Source organism: Podarcis raffonei, chromosome 7, assembly GCF_027172205.1.
Source record: "Podarcis raffonei isolate rPodRaf1 chromosome 7, rPodRaf1.pri, whole genome shotgun sequence".
Taxonomy (NCBI): Eukaryota; Metazoa; Chordata; class Lepidosauria; order Squamata; family Lacertidae; genus Podarcis; species Podarcis raffonei.
In genome coordinates, this window is record NC_070608.1 from 4590629 (window position 1) to 4608730 (window position 18102).

Here is an 18102-nt window from a genome sequence, read left to right on the forward strand (position 1 = left end):
CCTATTTCAGGTCTTTCCCTGTATACGTTTTGCTGCTGCTTCAACCACTGTATGTGTGTGGCCCCCGGCCAATTATCCCCAAGGGAATAAGGCACTTAACAGAAAAAGAGGCTTCACATCCATTCCTCCCCCCCCCCAATCTTCACCTGATGTTCTGAGAATCAAGATATTTAAGGTGTACATTTGCATCAGGCGCTGCCTCCAGAGATCCAGTTACAGAAAGGTAGCCGTGTTGGTCTGCCACAGTCAAAACAAAAATAAATTTTTCCTTCCAGTAGCACCTTAAAGACCAACTAAGTTAGTTCTTGGTATGAGCTTTCGTGTGCATGCACACTTGTATCTGAAGTGTGTATCTGAAGAAGTGTGCATGCACACGAAAGCTCATACCAAGAACTAACTTAGTTGGTCTTTAAGGTGCTACTGGAAGGAAAAAAATTTTTTTTGTTTTGCCTCCAGAGAATTCACTTCTCACACACATTACTCCCATCTTTCTGCCTGGACAATGAGGTCCAGTTCTGAGGGCCTGCTGGCTGTTCCCTCACTGCAAGATGCCAAGTTACAGGGAACCAGGGCGGGTGCCACTACCGAGAAGGCCCTCTGCAGTTTCTTAGAAGGATGACCATGGGGATGTGAGAATTTCCCCTGTGGCCCACCCTTCCAGTTCCTCCTCTTTGAACTGCAAATCCCACCAGCCTAGAATAATAGAATTGAGGCTAAGAGACCGAACACCCTGCAATACAGGAATCACAGCTAAAGAAGACCTGGCAGGTGGCCACCCAACCTCTACTTAAGACCTCCAGTGAAGGAGAGTCCACAACCTTAGGAGGTGGGTCATTCCATTGTTGAACAACTCTTACCTTCAGAATATTCTTCCTAAGTTTTAGTCAGAATCTCCTTTAGAATCATAGAATCATAGAGTTGGAAGAGACCACAAGGGCCATCGAGTCCAACCCCCTGCCAAGCAGGAAACACCATCAGAGCACTCCTGACATATGGTTGTCAAGCCTCTGCTTAAAGACCTCCAAAGAAGGAGACTCCACCACACTCCTTTCTTCTAACTTGAATCTGTTAGGTCTGTTCCCTCTGGAACAGTGGAAAACAAACTCGCTCCATCTTCCATGTGACAGCCTTTCAGATATCTGAAGATGGTTATCATCTTCTCTTTTCCATGCTAAACAAACCCAACTCCTTGAACTGCTCCTCATCAGGCTTGGTTTCCAGACCCTTGACCATCATGGTCACCCTCCTCTGCACACCTTCCAGTTTATCAATATCCTTCTTAAGCTGTGGTGCCCAGAACAGGACACAGGACCCCAGGTGTGGTCTGACCAAGGCAGAATAGAGCAATGATACTATTACTCTCTTCATCCTGGACAAGGCCTGATCTTCCTCCACATTGAGGACGCTGCATGCCCATCCTTATGAGCCACGCTAAAGGAAGCCTTCCCAGAGTTTTACTCCAGAGGAGATTTGGCAGCCTTTCAAGGCAATGGGGGAAGGCGTTTGCCGAGACATCCACTCAAACTGTGCCGCTAAGCAGTTAATAATTACTTCCTATGAACACCCCTGGAAACACACAGCGGCGTAACCCAGAATCTTTCCATGCTCGCAGCTTTCAATTCTGCCAGCTTCTGCAAAGCTCATTAATCACACGCGCTATTCTAAACACAAACAAGCGCTGGCTCCCTCAGCTTGTCCAATTCAAATATAAAAGGCGGGGCATGGAGGAGGAGGAAGGGGAGGGCTGGCTCACCAGAGCGACATGCAGTCACCCAAGCAGGCTGGATTTATTAAATCAAAGAGCCATTATTAACAATGCAGCTTAAATATCTATCTAAATGCAAATGAGCGCATGATGGATTGTAGGATTCCCCCCCGCCGCCATGTCCCTTCTTGTTTTTTAAAAAAGGATTCAGACACTTCATGTTAGGATTTCTTTTTTTTTTTTGAGAAAGAGGGACACAAACCTGCAAATAAAGCCAGGTGTCTTAGGAACTGGAACTTTAAGGGACAACCTGTCATGATCTGTGTGTTTAAACAACCCTCACAGGAGTTATTAAAATGGACCAGGCTTAATACTATGCTAACTATGTGGCTGAACCTGCTGCCAAAGGTAAAAGGTAAAGGGACCCCTGACCATTAGGTCCAGTCACGGATGACTCTGGGGTTGCGGTGCTCATCTCGCTTTATTGGCCGAGGGAGCTGATGTACAGCTTCTGGGTCATGTGGCCAGCATGACTAAGCCGCTTCTGGTGAACCAGAGCAGCGCACGGAAACACCGTTTACCTTCCCACCGGAGCGGTACCTATTTATCTACTTGCACTTTGACATGCTTTCAAACTGCTAGGTTGGCAGGAGCAGGGACCAAGCAACAGGAGCTCACCCTGTCGCGGGGATTCGAACCGCTGACCTTCTGATTGGCAAGTCCTAGGCTGTGGTTTAACCACAGTGCCACCTGCATCCCATATGCTAACTATGTGGCTGAACCTGTTGCCAAAGGTAATAATAATAATAATAATAATAATAATAATAATAATAATAATTTATTATTTATACCCCACCCATCTGGCTGGGCCTCCCCAGCCACTCTGGGCGGCTTCCATAGAAACCAAAAATACAGTAAAATATCGCGCGTTAAAAACTTCCCTGAACAGGGCTGCCTTAAGATGTCTTCTGAATGTCAGGTAGTTGTTTATCGCTTTGACATCTGCTGGAAGGGCGTTCCACAGGGCGGGCGCCACTACCGAGAAGGCCCTCTGCCTGGTTCCCTGTAGCTTTGCTTCTCGCAATGAGGGAACCGCCAGAAGGCCCTCGGCGCTGGACCTCAGCGTCCGGGCAGAATGATGGGGGTGGAGACGCTCCTTCAGGTATACTGGACCGAGGCCGTTTAGGGCTTTAAAGGTAGCTGTAAGCATATCAGTGCCCTTCCAGACAAAGGTGTTATGTGTCTCAGGATCTCATGTCCTGCAAGTGGAGAGGTAGTCCACCCTGCATGGGGTGGTACCCACCTGGAAAGAGCAGGTTGGTAGTTTGTGGGGTGCTCCTCATTTCAACATTCTCCCTGGAGGCCCAGGTGGCTTCAGTGGCCTTTTCCCAGATCAAGTTTGCCAGCTATGACCCCTTTGTGGTGGTAACTTCCTAGTTGAACATGTTCTATATGGGGCTGCCTTTGAAGTCTGAAGACCTCAAGGCCACGACCATAAACACTCCATTTTAAGGCTGATTCCCCCACTCCTTGACTCCTGATCACCTGCCTTTGCCTTTGATCTGATGGTGTTTGGTTTCTATAAAGGTTTTCTCCAACGAACTACCTGGCAATCGTGTGAGCCTCCAGATTCTGGCTCCCCAGTCACACACACACACACACACACACACACACACACACACACCCTCTGCCATCCTGCATCACAGGACAGTCTGGACTGCAAAGAGCTGCACATGGCCACACAAATGAACCAATTGACCTTTCTGCAGAATGCCAAAGGAAACAAAGGACTCCGTTGCATCTTGCAAGAGAGCAGGTGCATGTTGAGCACTGAGTCAGTGGCCACAAGCAGGGAGCAATCATCAATCCCACTTCCTCAGCATGGGAAGATGTGCTATGCAAGGCACATGAGCTAGAATCTTATGCACAATCATAAAACCTTTTATATGTCCACATTAAAGTTTTAATTTATGAAGCATCCATAAGTAAGGGGAGAGCTGCTATCCCTCAGCCAGTTGCGTTCCTTGGGCTGGCGCTTCCCCTGTGTTCCGCTCTCCCTTCCTTATGGTTTAATTTTGAGAATCTCAATAATTGATTTTGCAATGGGCACATGGGCTGTTTGCTGAACCTACAGTATGCAACTGATTACAAATATTGTGTAACTTACATTGCCATTATGTTGCTCTGCCCTATTCATTTCAGGGTAAAGGAATCACAGTACAGTGGTACCTTGGGTTACAGACGGTTCAGGTTACAAACGCTCCATGTTACAAACTCCACTAACCAGGAAGTGGTTGCTCCAGGTTAAGAACTTTGCCCCAGGATAAGAACGAAAATTGTGTGCCAGGCCCCATTAGCGAAAGCACGCCTCAGATTAAGAAGCGTTTCAGGTTAAGAACGGACCCCTGAAATGAATTAAGTTCTTAACCCGAGGTATCACTGTACAAATGGAAGGGGCAGGGAATGTGAACCATTACAGTGGTACCTCAGGTTAAGTACTTAATTCATTTCGGAGGTCCGTACTTAAACTGTTCTTAACCTGAAGCACCACTTTAGCTAATGGGGCCTCCTGCTGCTGCTGTGCCACCGGAGCACGATTTCTGTTCTCATCCTGAAGCAAAGTTCTTAACCTGAAGCACTATTTCTGGGTTAGCGGAGTCTGTAACCTGAAGCGTATGTAACCCGAGGTACCACTGTACAAATCATTTGCAAACTTCAACCACAAGAGTAAATACTCATTGCATTTGATGGGTTGATGTTTGTTCTGGGCATGGGATGAAAAAGCGAACACAAGGCATTTCTAGTCCTGTTTTAAGTTTTTGTTGAAATTCCCTGACGTCTCTGCTTGCTACACCATAAGATGGACACAGATCAGAGTGGGGATGTATTTGAAGGACTATCCGATCGTGTGAGTTAAGAAACAAAGGGTATCCGACCATTCCTTCTGTGTTGCAAATACACTCCACAACGGCAATCTTCCCCCACCCAATGAATAAATAATTCTTTTTCTTGATCCAACAGCGAGAAAAATAACCCACTGAACTTACACATCAGTTTCCTCCCATAGGATGCAGGTCTGGTTGGTAGTTCCCTGCCAGGATGAGAAAAGAGGAAAGGAGAAAAGAGCTGGTGTTGAGTAGTTGACTGAGAGATCTGCTTAAATACAGCATAACATGTACTTGAATTATTATCCAGGTGAAGCAAAACTAGTCCCATGGAAACTTTAGTTCGCCCCATTTCCACCTCCCTCTTCTGCCTCAGAGGCCTTTAGGGCATCCTAGGTAGGAAGTGTAGTCCAGCCACACTTCCTGTTGCTCCATATGAGTGAACTCCCAAACTCAACTTCCTCTAAACCACAGTTAGGGAACCAATGACTCTCCCAGTGTTGTTGGCTTCCAGCTCCCATCAGCCCTTGCCAGCAGAGCCAATGTTCAGGAACTGATGGGATCTGTCACCCAGCAGCATCTAGAGTGGAGGTCTTCATTGTTCAGTGTCCCCAGATGTAAACAGAATCATAGAATTGTAGAGTTGGATGGGATCCAAAGGGTCATCTAATCGAATACCCTGAAATGCAGGAACTACAGCTGAAGAATCCCTGACAGAATCCAACCTCCATCCAAAGACCTCCAACCAAGGACAGCCCAACACCTTCCACGGGTGTCCGTTCCACTGTGGAATAGCTCCCACTGTCAGAAAGTTCTTCCTAAGGTTTAGTCAGAATCTCCTTTCTTGTAATTTGAATCCATTGGTTTGGATCTGACCCTCTGGAGCAGCAGAAAACAAGCTTGCTCCATCTTCCACATGGAAGCCCTTCAGATGTTAATTCAGATGCTGTTGTCAAACTCCAAGTCCCATCAGTCCCAGCTGAGCCAAAGATCAAGTTGATGGAAGTTGTAGTCCTGCAACATGTGGGGACCCAGCCTTGGAGACAACTGATCTAGAAGACCATAGGGGATCTAGATGATCCCAACCTTTCTATATACCTTTACCATTTAAAAACAAAGCAAACCATACATTTCTTTTTTCAAGTTTACCCACCTCCCCCAAAAAGCATCCAACCTCTCAAAATACGGTGTTTCTTCCTAGTCTCAGATGTCATAGGGTTTTGGGGCGGTGGCTATATTGAACTTCATTCATATCAGCTACATTTTTCTTTTTAGCGAAGTAGGTGCTTACATTGTACAAATGGGAGAACTCAATTTCCATTGGGGTGAGCAGTGAGCGGGGAGCTGGTTTCACAGTCACAGAGATGACTCTGGAATTCAGAACTGTTGTATTTCTAGGGAGAAAACACAGCATGTCAAAAGGCAGCGAAGGGGCAGAATGGAGAGAAGTCACAGCAATGGAGAGAAACTCCCATGACATTAATCATGTTCAAGTGTTGTGATTCCACCTTTCCACAAAATCTGCCCAAGGCAGTTTGCAATCAGCACGGCACACTTTAAAACCGATGGATTAAACAGCAATGTCGAAACAATGAAATAAACACAAGGAGACAAAAGGCCAACAGCGAAAATCATGATATCGTTACCCAGAAGCTTAAGGGAAAAAAGCAACCAGGTGACTAAATGAGAAACATAACAATAAAAGCTCATGGGCAGATAAGAACATAGCCAAGAGCAGGATCAGGTTAAAGGTTCATCTCTATTAGCATCCTGTTCTCACAGTGGCCAACCAGATGACTCTGTAAGAAACCCACAAGGAGAATATTAGTGCAACCACCTTCTCCCTACATCTGATTCCCAACAATCAGTATACAGAAGCATTACTGCCTCTGATCATAGCCTTCATAGCAAGTAGCCAATGACAGCCTTGTCCCCCATGAATCTGTCTAATTTTCTTCTGAAGTTGATGGCCATCACTACCTTTTGTGAAGGCGAATGCCACAGTTTATGCTGCTGTGGAGAAATTGCCAAGGAGTTTGTACAATCCACATGAAAGGTTGTTGCAGTTCCACAGAATCCTTTCACAGAGTCTAAGACAAGTAGTACTATGCTATAAGATCCACTGTCCTGTGATATCATATATGAGTTTGTTCTACTGATGAAGCCTTGGACGGCGAAACAAGGCTAATATTTTGGAAATCCTTGTCTTAGACTCTGTGAAAGGATTCTGTGGAACTGCAACAACCTTTCATGTGGATTGTTGGACTCTATGAACAGACAGGTGAAATAGACACTTTCACATATGTGGACCTTATGAGAGAATGAACTGATCCACTGGGTCTTCTACTTTTTTCGTTGAACTTTATGAACTGCTTCTGTTGAAATCTACAATTCAATACAATGAAGAGTATAGTACAGCCGGTTACGTCTTGTATGTTTATTGAAGGAGTTTGTACAGGCAACCCCTGATTTGTGTAGGGGTTGTGCTCTGGGTCAATGCATGCTTGCATGAAATAGCACCTTGCTCCACCCTGTTCCATCCCAGCTCTGCCCTGCCCTTCTAGTGATGTCTTTTATGACATTCTCAGTCACTTCTGGGTTCGGCGCTATTTGTGTATATGATCCCACATATATTGGTCATGCCTAAAACAGGGATTGCCTGTACTACAAATGGGGTCCCACCACAGAGAAAACTATCTGCCTAATCTCTGGAGACTGGACTACTCAGGGCAGGGGATTGGTGTTTGGACTTAAGGGCGCCTTTAATGAATGGGTAGGCTCATATGGGGAAAGGAGGTGCTAGATTTATTTTATTTATGTATTTGTGAAATTGATTCCCTGCCCTTCATCCTAGACAGATCGCAAGCTGTACGCTACATTAAAACAACCGCAAAATATTAAAACAGCTGAGCTTTGGAATCCAGCTTTGTATGCAGCATCCTTCCATCTGCTCCTCTCAATACAAGGCCCATACTTGAAAACAGAGTTGGTACCAAACTTCATCTTCTTTGCAGCAGCAGCGCTACCAGCCTCTTCTCCTGCCTTGCCTCTGCCTGGCTGTAGGTCAGACTGGTGAGGGGCCCTGGGACCTTCATCAAGTGACCGACCCGGAAAACCACTGGCTCCAGATCAGCTCAAAATCCCAAAGGCCTGGCAGAGGTTCTTGCAATTGCCAACAAACTCAGCTAATCTCTGGCACTGGAGGACTGCCAACCACACGTCTTTCTGAGATGATAGGATGCTGGGAACCTGTAACTACTTTGTAGGTGGTGTGTTGTTTCACTGTCAACATTTCACAGATGGGATAGGGTTGTGTGGCCACAGACTTCCCAAAGGACACCTACTGAGTTCATGGTTGTGGCAGGATTGGAACCAGGCGTCTGTCCAGCTCACAACCTCACCTGCGACACTGCACAGTTATCAAAGACGTGCAATCACTTTTTAACACCGCATTTGTTTATGGCTTGCTGCATTTAATTCACATCTCCACCCAGGGATTGATCTCCCAAGCGAATCCCACAGAGGGGACATCAGAGAGTATAGACTATTTGCTCATTAATCTGCTCACAAGTCCCAAGCCTAGATGCAGCTTCAAATCTGCAGGTACCTTCAATGATAACCAGCCGGGAGCAAAGGCCTGGAATTTACAGGAAACGCTCTCATGCTAATCAGTGCAGAACGAATCTTGAAGGTGCCAGAGGGAGGCTTAATTTGCTGCCTCAGTACCTGCCTCAGCCTCAGAGAGGAGAGGCAGGGAAAGTGAGATGTAGAACAGAGAGATCTCTCTGTTACCATCAGAGATTGCAGAGACTCACAAGCCCCAAGGCAGCACAGAGGAAGTCGGAAGCACACAGCAGGATGGCTGTGCAGGAGTGCTCCCAAAGCATCACAAAAAATACCTCCAGAGAGCACATGAGACACTCTTCAAGAGGAACCCCACAGAGAGGGAACTTGGAAGAATCCTCTGCCCTAGGGAGTATGCACAAAGACGTCCCCTTTTTTGTAAATATCCCTCCCTTCCCACCTGATCATTTTCAGGACACTTGTCCATCAAAGCAGGTAGCTGATTCTCAAAGAGCAGTTCTGAATCTTTGTTCCACATCCCACATGCATTGCTGCTTGCAATTGCACATCACATTTGCCATTTAAACACACAGATCCAAACCGCCATTGCTTGCCCTGTGTGCAGTTGGCTGGCTAGAGCTTCTGGCTTTGCCTTCAAAAGCCCAGACAGATGTCTCAATGGATGCAGATCCAAAGTACGTGTATCTACAATTGTTGGACTAGACAATCGGGGGTACCTTCCAACTCTACAATTCTATGATTCTAAGTCAATGTTTTCATTGAGACCTATAAGGGCACTACATCATGTCATCATGTTTCAGCTCTGTATAATATGGCATTGTGGCCTTTAAGGACCAAACCGCACATTCAGCAGGTCTGAGATCCCAAGTTGCTGATGAGCAGCTGAAAAGGAGCAGTAGGGAGGGGTGATCTGGTTGGCAGTGGAGAAACAGCTGGTGGGAGAGAATGCTTAAGCCTTCTCTTGCTTTCCTCCTGACACTTCCTTCCCCAGCTGATGGTTCATGTGATGTGGCAAAAATGCACCCAGAGCCTCAGCTGGAGGGAACGAATCTGGGATAAGGGAGTCCCAGGAGATCATTGGTAGGGTAAGGGTTAAGCAACATCCCTCTCGTCGGCTGCTAGAAATCACTCCCTTATCTTAATACCGTATTTTTCGCACCATAGGACGCACCGGACAATAGGACGCACCTTGTTTTAGAGGGGGGAGAACAAGGGGGGAAAAAATTTCCGCTCTCTGCCCAGCGCCCCTTCAGTGAAGCGGCAGGAGGTGCTGCGCAGAGAGTGGGAGAATTTCCCCCCTCTTGTTTTCCCGCTCTAAAACAAGGTGCATTTAAGGTGCGTTCAGGCGGCTACCTTGGAAGCCTGGAGAGCGAGAGGGTCGGTGCGCACCGACCCCTCTCGCTCTCCAGGCTTCAGGTTCCTTTCGACCTGCTCTTTGGGGCTGGCGGGGGGAAGCCCACCACCAGCCCCAAAGAGCAGGTCAGGGAGCAGCGGAAAGGCACAGCAGAGAGGCTGCTGCCATAGTCACGCGTCACTTCTCCAGCTGGGAGAGGGTCCCGGGGCTATGGCTTCTTTAGCCCCGCGCACGCTCTCCTGGCTGGAGAGGTGACGCGCGCCTATGGAGGCTCCTGCCCCGCTTTACCTCTCCAGCCGGGAGAGGGTCGCAGGGCTATGGCGTCTTCGCTCCATAGGACGCACACACATTTCCCCTTCATTTTTGAAGGGGAAAAAGTGTGTCCTATAGAGCGAAAAATACGGTACTTAGATTAAGGTTACCAGATTTTTTTCAAAGAATCCAGGGACACTTATTTGAAAGAAAGAGGGAGATAAAGTTATTTTTTAAAAAATTAAGAAGTAATATCTTCTCTTCCGTGGTCTCCTCTGTCACGCAGCCTTCCTCTGGGCCCTGCCTGCTCTCTTGGAGTGCTAGCCACCATGGAGTAGGCTCAGGTCGGGCCTGGGCCCAGCCACATGTCCTTGCCCTCCCAGTGCTCTCCTACCTCTCCACCTCAGCAACAGCAGCAGCTCAGAAAAGTCGGGGCTCCTTTCTTTTTTTTCTCCTTCCTCTTTCTCTCTCTTCCTTCTCCTTCTCCTCTCCTCCTTCTCCCTGCATCAGCTCCAGGGTTTTCCTGGCCCCGGAGCTCCACTTGGCAGTCAGTCAGGTAGCCAGCTTGATTTGGGTCACTAGGGGGAGGTGTCAGCAGTTCCCCCAGTTGACACACTGGGTGTCCCGAGTTCCCCCTTGGCAGTGGCAAGTCTCAGCAGCCTGGAACCAGCCTAGTAACGCCTTTGCCTCTGGCTGGCTTCAGGAGCTGCTCGCTGCCTTGGCGCCCGCCATTTTGCCTTGCCAGAAGTCCCCATATGATGTGTCTTGTGCCGTTGAACCAATCACACAGCATTCATTCCCTACTAATAAATCTACAACATTTAAAATATAAATCTGGGGACCTTAAATGAAATCCGGGGACAGAATTTGTCCGGGTACAGATTTGTAAATCCGGGGACTGGCCCTGGGAACCATAACTTAGATACTCTTTGACAACATTCCTGATCCCTAGGTCCAGATCTGTTGGTGAATAAGTGGACTGGCCCCCTCGCTCATTTCTGCTTGCTTATCAACCATATGCAACTCCCAAGAACATATCTGGGAGTCCAACTGTGTAAGGTTTTTCAGGGAATGATTTTTCACCCCTATTCTAAGATGCCCATGACCGACCAATGGACTACCCACTCGCAAATTATTTCACAAACACGTGCATCAGCCTTACCTCTGAAGGGAGAGGATCCCACCCAGGTTTCGGTACAGGACTGTCCCCACCACGAAGACAGCGGAGTCATCTGTCTCTGTGAAGAAGCAACAGGGCAAAATATAAGCAACAGAATAAGTGGAGAGGGAGAGGAACTGTCTCAGGGTGGCATTGAGAGGTGATGGGTGGGAGCAAGGCATGAGAGAGGAAGAAAGAGAGAGGTGGGCATCAGTCAGAGAGAATGTCTAGCATGGCAAGATGGAGTGAAAGAAAGTAACTCGCGTCATTCCAGACCAGTGCTTTTTTTCTCAGGTGGTACTCAAGGGTACCCAGTACTGGCATCTCTTTTTGTTGTTAAAAAGTGTGGCGCTTACTGTAACGACTTCATGGTGATTACCGTCACCTATTTTTCTAGGGGGGAAAGCACTGTTCCAAACCATTGGCTATGGTGGGTTGGGGCTGATGGGAGTTGTAGTTCAAAGCAGCCAAATCACAAATGCATGATTGCTAGACAGCCCTCAAACAGGGGCAATGGCACCATGGAGTTTCAGAACCTGCATAGAGGGGACTCTATGATGTCATACCTCCAAACCTGGTGTATGTGTGGGGGGGGGGGACCATGGCTTAATCCCTACCTGTTCCTTCCTGTCACTACGCACTCCTTTTTCTGCCTGCGATGGGAGAAGACGTATCTTTGCTCTCCTCTGGAAAGCAATTTCCATTTTGAACTGGACTGTGGATATTTGTAACGTTTAAGGATTAAACCAGCCTGCCTGGCTTTCATCAGTGCATCTGTTGAACCATGGCAAGACTTTGATAAGTGGGTAAACCCTGGAGTTTTTTCTTGTTTGCTTAAGAATCTGAGAGTGAATTATTTGCTAAGAATTTGCTAAGAAACATAGAACATGGAGAAGATAATCCAAGTCTGAATAAAGTAGCCTTGGATATCATATCTCTATATCTATATCTATCTATATCTACTCTCTATATCTCTATCTATCTGTATCTATATTGATCAGAATAAAAAGGCAAAATAAACACACACTGCTCTTCCCCCATGACATGCTTCTGTCTGCAGCCTGTGCCAAGAGGAAAAATCTCACCTGCAGTTGTCCCACTCCCCTTACCTGAAACCCCCGTGGACAGGATGCTTTTGGAAACAGTGACCTTGTCCTCTGCACTGCGGGCCCAATCCACCATGCCCCGCCAGCCTTTCATAGGGAAGCTAATGTCTTTGGCTGCGTTGGCAGGGAACTTCTGGATGCTGAGGACTTGAGAGAAGAGAAAGAGAGAGAGAGAGGAAGAAATCAAGCCAACTTTCATCTGCCCAATGAGTTTCGCACGCACAGGAGTAACAACGGACATTTAGAGCAGGAGAACAACTTAGCAGCTTGGTTGTGGGCGTACGGAAGAGGAATAAGGAGTGAAATCAGGGGCCTGGAACTTCGCATCTCAGGAGTCAAATGTGGCCCTCCAGGTCTCTGTATCTGGCCCTTTGAGCCTTCTCTAGTCTGCACCCTTCACTGGTCCTGCTTCTCTCTCCCCCGCCACCTCCCTGATCATTTCTGCTTCACCAGAATGGGTCTTTGCTCATCTGGAGGGAGGATAGAGAGGGGTGTGTGTACTTACTGTCCAAAGGTAAATTTTGAACTTGTTGCTCTGCCCAATTTCTGCTTCTGGCCCTGCCAGCCACTGAGTGTGGTCTTCAGAAGGTTGCCCCAAAGGGAACGCAAACTTTGGGTTGAAAATGTTTTCCCTCCCTGAGTTAAATTCATTCAGCTGTTCCATATAAAGCACTTTCATTGACAGTCTCAATTACAGAGCACATTTTTCACATCTGTTTCTCCTGGTTGTTGGCAGGGCAGACAGATAAGCTTTGATATAATGCACACATCATGCGTTCAAGCCTTTTGGAGTAGAGTTTTGGAGACTCTAATGGAAATTGTTGGAGTGAGGAACCTATCGGGACTCACAACTGAGATATCAGGTTCCTATTTGTTAGCGCCTTCTAGGGATATTGGAGAAGTACAGGAGCTCCATCTATCAGGCAGCAGGAAATGGTATTAAAATGTTTGTAACTGACAAGGTAGGGATGCGGGTGGCGCTGTGGGTTAAACTACAGAGCCTAGGACTTGCCGATCAGAAGGTCAGCGGTTCAAATCCCCACGACGGGGTGAGCTCCCGTTGCTCGGTCCCTGCTCCTGCCAACCTAGCAGTTCGAAAGCACATCAAAGTGCAAGTAGATAAATAGGTACCACTCCGGCGGGAAGGTAAACGCTGCTCTGGTTCACCAGAAGCAGCTTAGTCATGCTGGCCACATGACCCAGAAGCTGTACGCCGGCTCCCTCAGCCAGTAAAGCCAGTAAAGCGAGATGAGCGCCGCAACCCCAGAGTCGGTCACGACTGGACCTAATGGTCAGGGGTCCCTTTACCTTTACCTTAACTGACAAGGTTATAAGAAAGGAACAATGAAGTATGTATAATATGTGGAGTTTGCAATATTCAATATCAATATTAGGCAGAGACTCGTGGTAGGGTCTTTTTGGTGGTGGCTCCTTGATTATGAAATTCCCTCCGATTGGAATTACTCTCATCCCCCTTCAACAACTTATTTTCATAACCTACTGAAAAACACAGGTCTGCAACATTTGGCATATGATGGCTAATAAGACGGTTGCATCCTTCACTGTTTTGTGGCCACTACTGTGTTGACGACCGTTCTTCTTATGATACTGAGGTTGTGTCATTTTATTGCTGACCTTTCATTTTCTGTTTTATTGCCAAGTGTTCCGAGGTAGATGTAAGTGGTGCAGCAAATTAATGTGATGTAATGAAGTTTGTCTTAGTTGTGCCTATTGTTATACACGGCTTGTCTGAACAAATTAACTCCGCACGACAGGAACGTACGATGCCGAGTTAAGTTGAGTCAGGCAATTGGTACATCTAGCCCTGGACAGCTTAATCTGACTGGCAGCAACTCCCCAGGGGTCTCAGGCAGAGAATGTCTGAAGCATCTGCTTCCTTATCCCTTCACCTGAAGATGCCAAGGATTGAACCTGAACCAGGTAAGTTCTGCTTGCAAGATGAGTGCAGATTTGGTGGCCAAGTTGCTCACCGGGGCAAGGTGGTTTGAACATATAATTACACTGATCCTGGTCTGACTGCACCAGCTACCAATTAGTTCCCAGGCCCAATTCAAAGTGCTGGTTTTGACCTATATAGCCTTAAATGGTTCTGTTATGTACTGAGTTGAATAGGATCCAAACTGCAGCAGTCTGATTGGTCCTAGAACAATAGGATCCAAAAGGCAGCAGTCTGATTGGTCCTAGAACAATAGGATTCAGAATGCAGCAGTCTGATTGGTCCTAGAACAATGCAGCAGTATGATTGGTTGGCAGGCACCACCCAATCATGCTCCAGATAGAAGTGAATCCACAACCTGATTGGCTTACAGTAGAATTCCGGAATTAGCCAATCATGTGCAGCCCATTGTGTAAATAATGTATATAAAGCAGATACTTTGAGGGGACTTTCATTCATTCCTCCTCACCACTATGAGCTGAATAAAGAGCATGAAATCACTTTGCGACTCTGAGTATATTTCAGGTTCAGTACTGCAATACCTCAAGGATGACCTCTTTCAGTATGAATCTGCCCAGACCCTAATATCATCTTCTGAGGCTCTTCTTTGTGTGCCTCCTCCTCGAGAGGTCCAGAGGATGGCAACATGAAAACAGGGCCTTCTCTGCAGTGGCTCCCCATCTGTGGAATGCTCTCCCCAGGGAGATTTGGCTGGCACCTTCATTAGATACCTTTAGGCACCAGGCAAAAACATTCCTCTTCAACCAGGCCTTTGGCTGATGCCCCTCCAAAATGTGCTGGGGGGGGTGTTATTGTGCTGTTTTTGCTTTTTATGTATTTTGTGTTTTGATGTTGTAACCACCCTGAGACCTGAGGGTTTGGGCTGTATTTTGCTAATAAATAAAACAAAATGTCCCAAGGGCCAAACTACACATTACACGCAAATGTATCCTAAAGAAACCAGCAGTTGGAGCTAGCTCAGTGTCTCTTTCCCTAGAAGAAGGAATTGGATAAACAGCCTCCCCACTGATAAAGGTAAAGGTAAAGGTACCCCTGCCCGTACGGGCCAGTCTTGACAGACTCTAGGGTTGTGCGCCCATCTCACTCAAGAGGCCTGGGGCCAGCGCTGTCCGTAGACACTTCCGGGTCACGTGGCCAGCGTGACAAAGCTGCATCTGGCGAGCCAGCGCAGCACACGGAACGCCGTTTACCTTCCTGCTGGTAAGCGGTCCCTATTTATCTACTTGCACCCGGGGGTGCTTTCGAACTGCTAGGTTGGCAGGCGCTGGGACCGAGCAGCGGGAGCGCACCCCGCCGCGGGGATTCAAACCGCCGACCTGACGATCGGCTAGCCCTAGGCACTGAGGCTTTTACCCACAGTGCCACCCGCGTCCGGTTCCCCACTGATATCCCCCATCAATTAAGCCAAACTGCAAAAAAAAGAATAAACGCTATTAATGTTTTGAAATGACCAGCTGGCTAGAGGCATTCAGGAATGGAGTGGTCCAATCTACTCACCCAGGTTTTCAGTCACTTGATAGGAATCCTGGAAGTCCTTCATACGAAATCCTATGACATCAATGAAGTCCTCCACCAGCCTGAAAAGTTCCTTGACATTCGGTCCCATCTGCAAAGGCATGCATTTATTTTAACAACAACAACAACAACAACAATAGACCTGCAGGACCATAATTGCTGATAACCCAAGACTAAGTTCAAATTGGGATCCTCCTTCCCACTCTCTCACTCACAAACACAGCACTTCCTCAAGTAAGACCAGGATAACGGTCACAATAGATCCTGAAAATTTTATCCTGTCAATTTTGTGCAATGTATTCATCTTTTTGGATGATGATGATGATGAGTTTTTCTAGACTGGCCTTCACCTGACCATTGCAGAGTGGCATACATCATCATAAAATCATACACAAAATAAAAATAAAGGGTTATTTCCAACCCTACTGTATTGCTATTGCAGTAGACATTCCCTTGTGCAAGAGAATTTCCTCCTCTTTTCTGGACTCTCAGGAGCTGATTTTTAAAGCACACAGAATGAGGAAAGGGAAGTCCTGTGTGGGACTCTGAGCAAACAGCGTTAAATATCACCCAAATCCTGTGCTATCTTCAAACATTAAACACATTGGATAGCTCAAGTATCGCATATGGCCTGCAAGGTAACTTTCTTCCCAAAACCTGAACAAATTAATCAACTTTCAAATCGTGATGAAAAGGAGCCCAACTGTATTTCAAAATGACTTTTTGGGGTGAGGGAAGGAGAAATTAAGCAAGCTGCATAGCTGGATCTGGGTCCCATTTGTCACTATTCCGGTACCTGGTATTTCATCAGACAAATAGCTGCCCCATTTTCTCTTAAGGCCTGAGGACTAGCGCCTTCATTTTGTGACAATGTCCAAGGCCTGCAGATATGCACGGAAAGCCTGGCTGTGAGATGTGAAACACAAGAGCAGTCAAGTACAACATTCATAGAGTGAACATGTTTACACATGGGGAGGAATGTTTGTCCAGCCAGCAGGTAAACTTCCTGTTTCCTTCTGGGCTGGGACAGACATCCTTTGCATGTGACTAGAGGTGGCCGTGGCCTCACCTGTCCAGGTAACGACAAAAGCACAGGGCAGGGCAGCCATCTCTCTCTCTTTGACAACATGCATCGAAGAAGCAACATGTGCTTAGCCAAAGATGCTCTCAGCCAAGTGAGGACAAAGGGACTGTCTCCTTATGAGATAGTTTCCAGGAGTATGTTACTTTTCTAAGCTAAGTCTGCCTTCTGGGATCCGATTGTGAACAGAATGTGAGTAAACTCTTTTTATACTTTTATAGAAGACTGTCGTGTCTTATCTTTTATGAGGGAATAAGGGGGAAATACCAGAACAGTTATTATAGAGGCTTTAGCGAGCCTGAGCAAACGCATCCACTGTGAGTTTAAAAAGGGGGATGTTACTCTGCTAAATTGTGAACTTGTTTACACAAGTTGGAAAGGCTATAATCAGACAGTATATCCTCTCCTGCATCCCTGAACATTCCCACAAAGGCTTATATTCTCAGCCCAGCAGCTTGTTATGCTACACTGGTATACAACTGGCCTACAGCACAAAGGGGATTTCAACATCCAGTGGGTTGATCCTGGACAGCTCATTCTTCCCTAGGTTTTTTTTCCTCCTCCTGCATTTATTGGATTTAGCACACATAGATCTTCCTGGGATTTTATTTGGAAATAAGATAGAGGATGTATGGGAAGACACCTCTGTCACAGCCCAAGTCCTTCCACACAGGCTTCCCAGGCCAGTGTGGTGTAGTGGTTAAGAGCGGTAGACTCGTAATCTGGTGAACTGTGTTCGCTTCCCCGCTCCTCCACATGCAGCTGCTGGGTGACCTTGGACTAGTCACACTTCTCTGAAGTCTCTCAGCCTCACTCACCTCACAGAGTGTTTGTTGTGGGGGAGGAAGGGAAAGGAGATTGTTAGCCGCTTTGAGACTCCTTCGGGTAGTGATAAAGCGGGATATAAAATATTTTAATATTTTAATGTTTCAATATTTTAATGTTGTATTTTTAATGTTGTTTTTAAGTTGTAATCATTTAAGTTGTTTTTATTATTGCTTGTAAGCCACTCTGAGCTTCTTCTTCTTCTTCTTCTTCTTCTTATTATTATTATTATTATTATTATTATTATTATTATTATTATATCAAATCCAAACTCCTCTTCTTCCTGCATTCGCAGAGGATGGATGGGAAAATCCCCTAGCAGGATTTGGAGCTGCAACACTTTCAGCATGAAACAGCAGCTTTCAGGGATGCCTGAATTGCTTCTCCAAAGTTTGCCCCCTTTCCCCTAGCATTAGTTCATAGCTGTTTGCATCCTAATCGACTGCAGCTGTAGCACCACTTCTTTTTTAAATAATAATAGCCTGCCTTCTCCCTTAATAACAGTGATATTGTCATGCAGCCAATTGAATCCATCCACAAAATGGCACCTCTGAAGGAAAACAAGGCTAGTTTAAAGCAAGGATGTGCCCATGGTGATGTCATGCAGACAAATCTGATTGGCAGCATCCTAAGATGACATAGGTTGTCATCAGATAT

General features: G+C 46.6%; 1 protein-coding gene across 3 annotated transcripts in view; it reads right to left on the reverse strand.

The window, feature by feature from the left end:
* Nucleotides 1–18102, reverse strand: part of ADGRB1 (adhesion G protein-coupled receptor B1) — a 394399-nt gene that overhangs the window by 154306 nt on the left and 221991 nt on the right. For all 3 annotated transcript variants that reach the window (XM_053395177.1, XM_053395176.1, XM_053395178.1), the window contains exons 13-17: nucleotides 15522–15630; nucleotides 12050–12193; nucleotides 10944–11019; nucleotides 5882–5984; nucleotides 4753–4796 (exon numbers count right to left, since the gene is read on the reverse strand). In XM_053395177.1, coding sequence (XP_053251152.1) covers nucleotides 4753–4796; nucleotides 5882–5984; nucleotides 10944–11019; nucleotides 12050–12193; nucleotides 15522–15630 — 476 coding nt within the window. The remainder of the gene's footprint in view (nucleotides 1–4752; nucleotides 4797–5881; nucleotides 5985–10943; nucleotides 11020–12049; nucleotides 12194–15521; nucleotides 15631–18102) is intronic.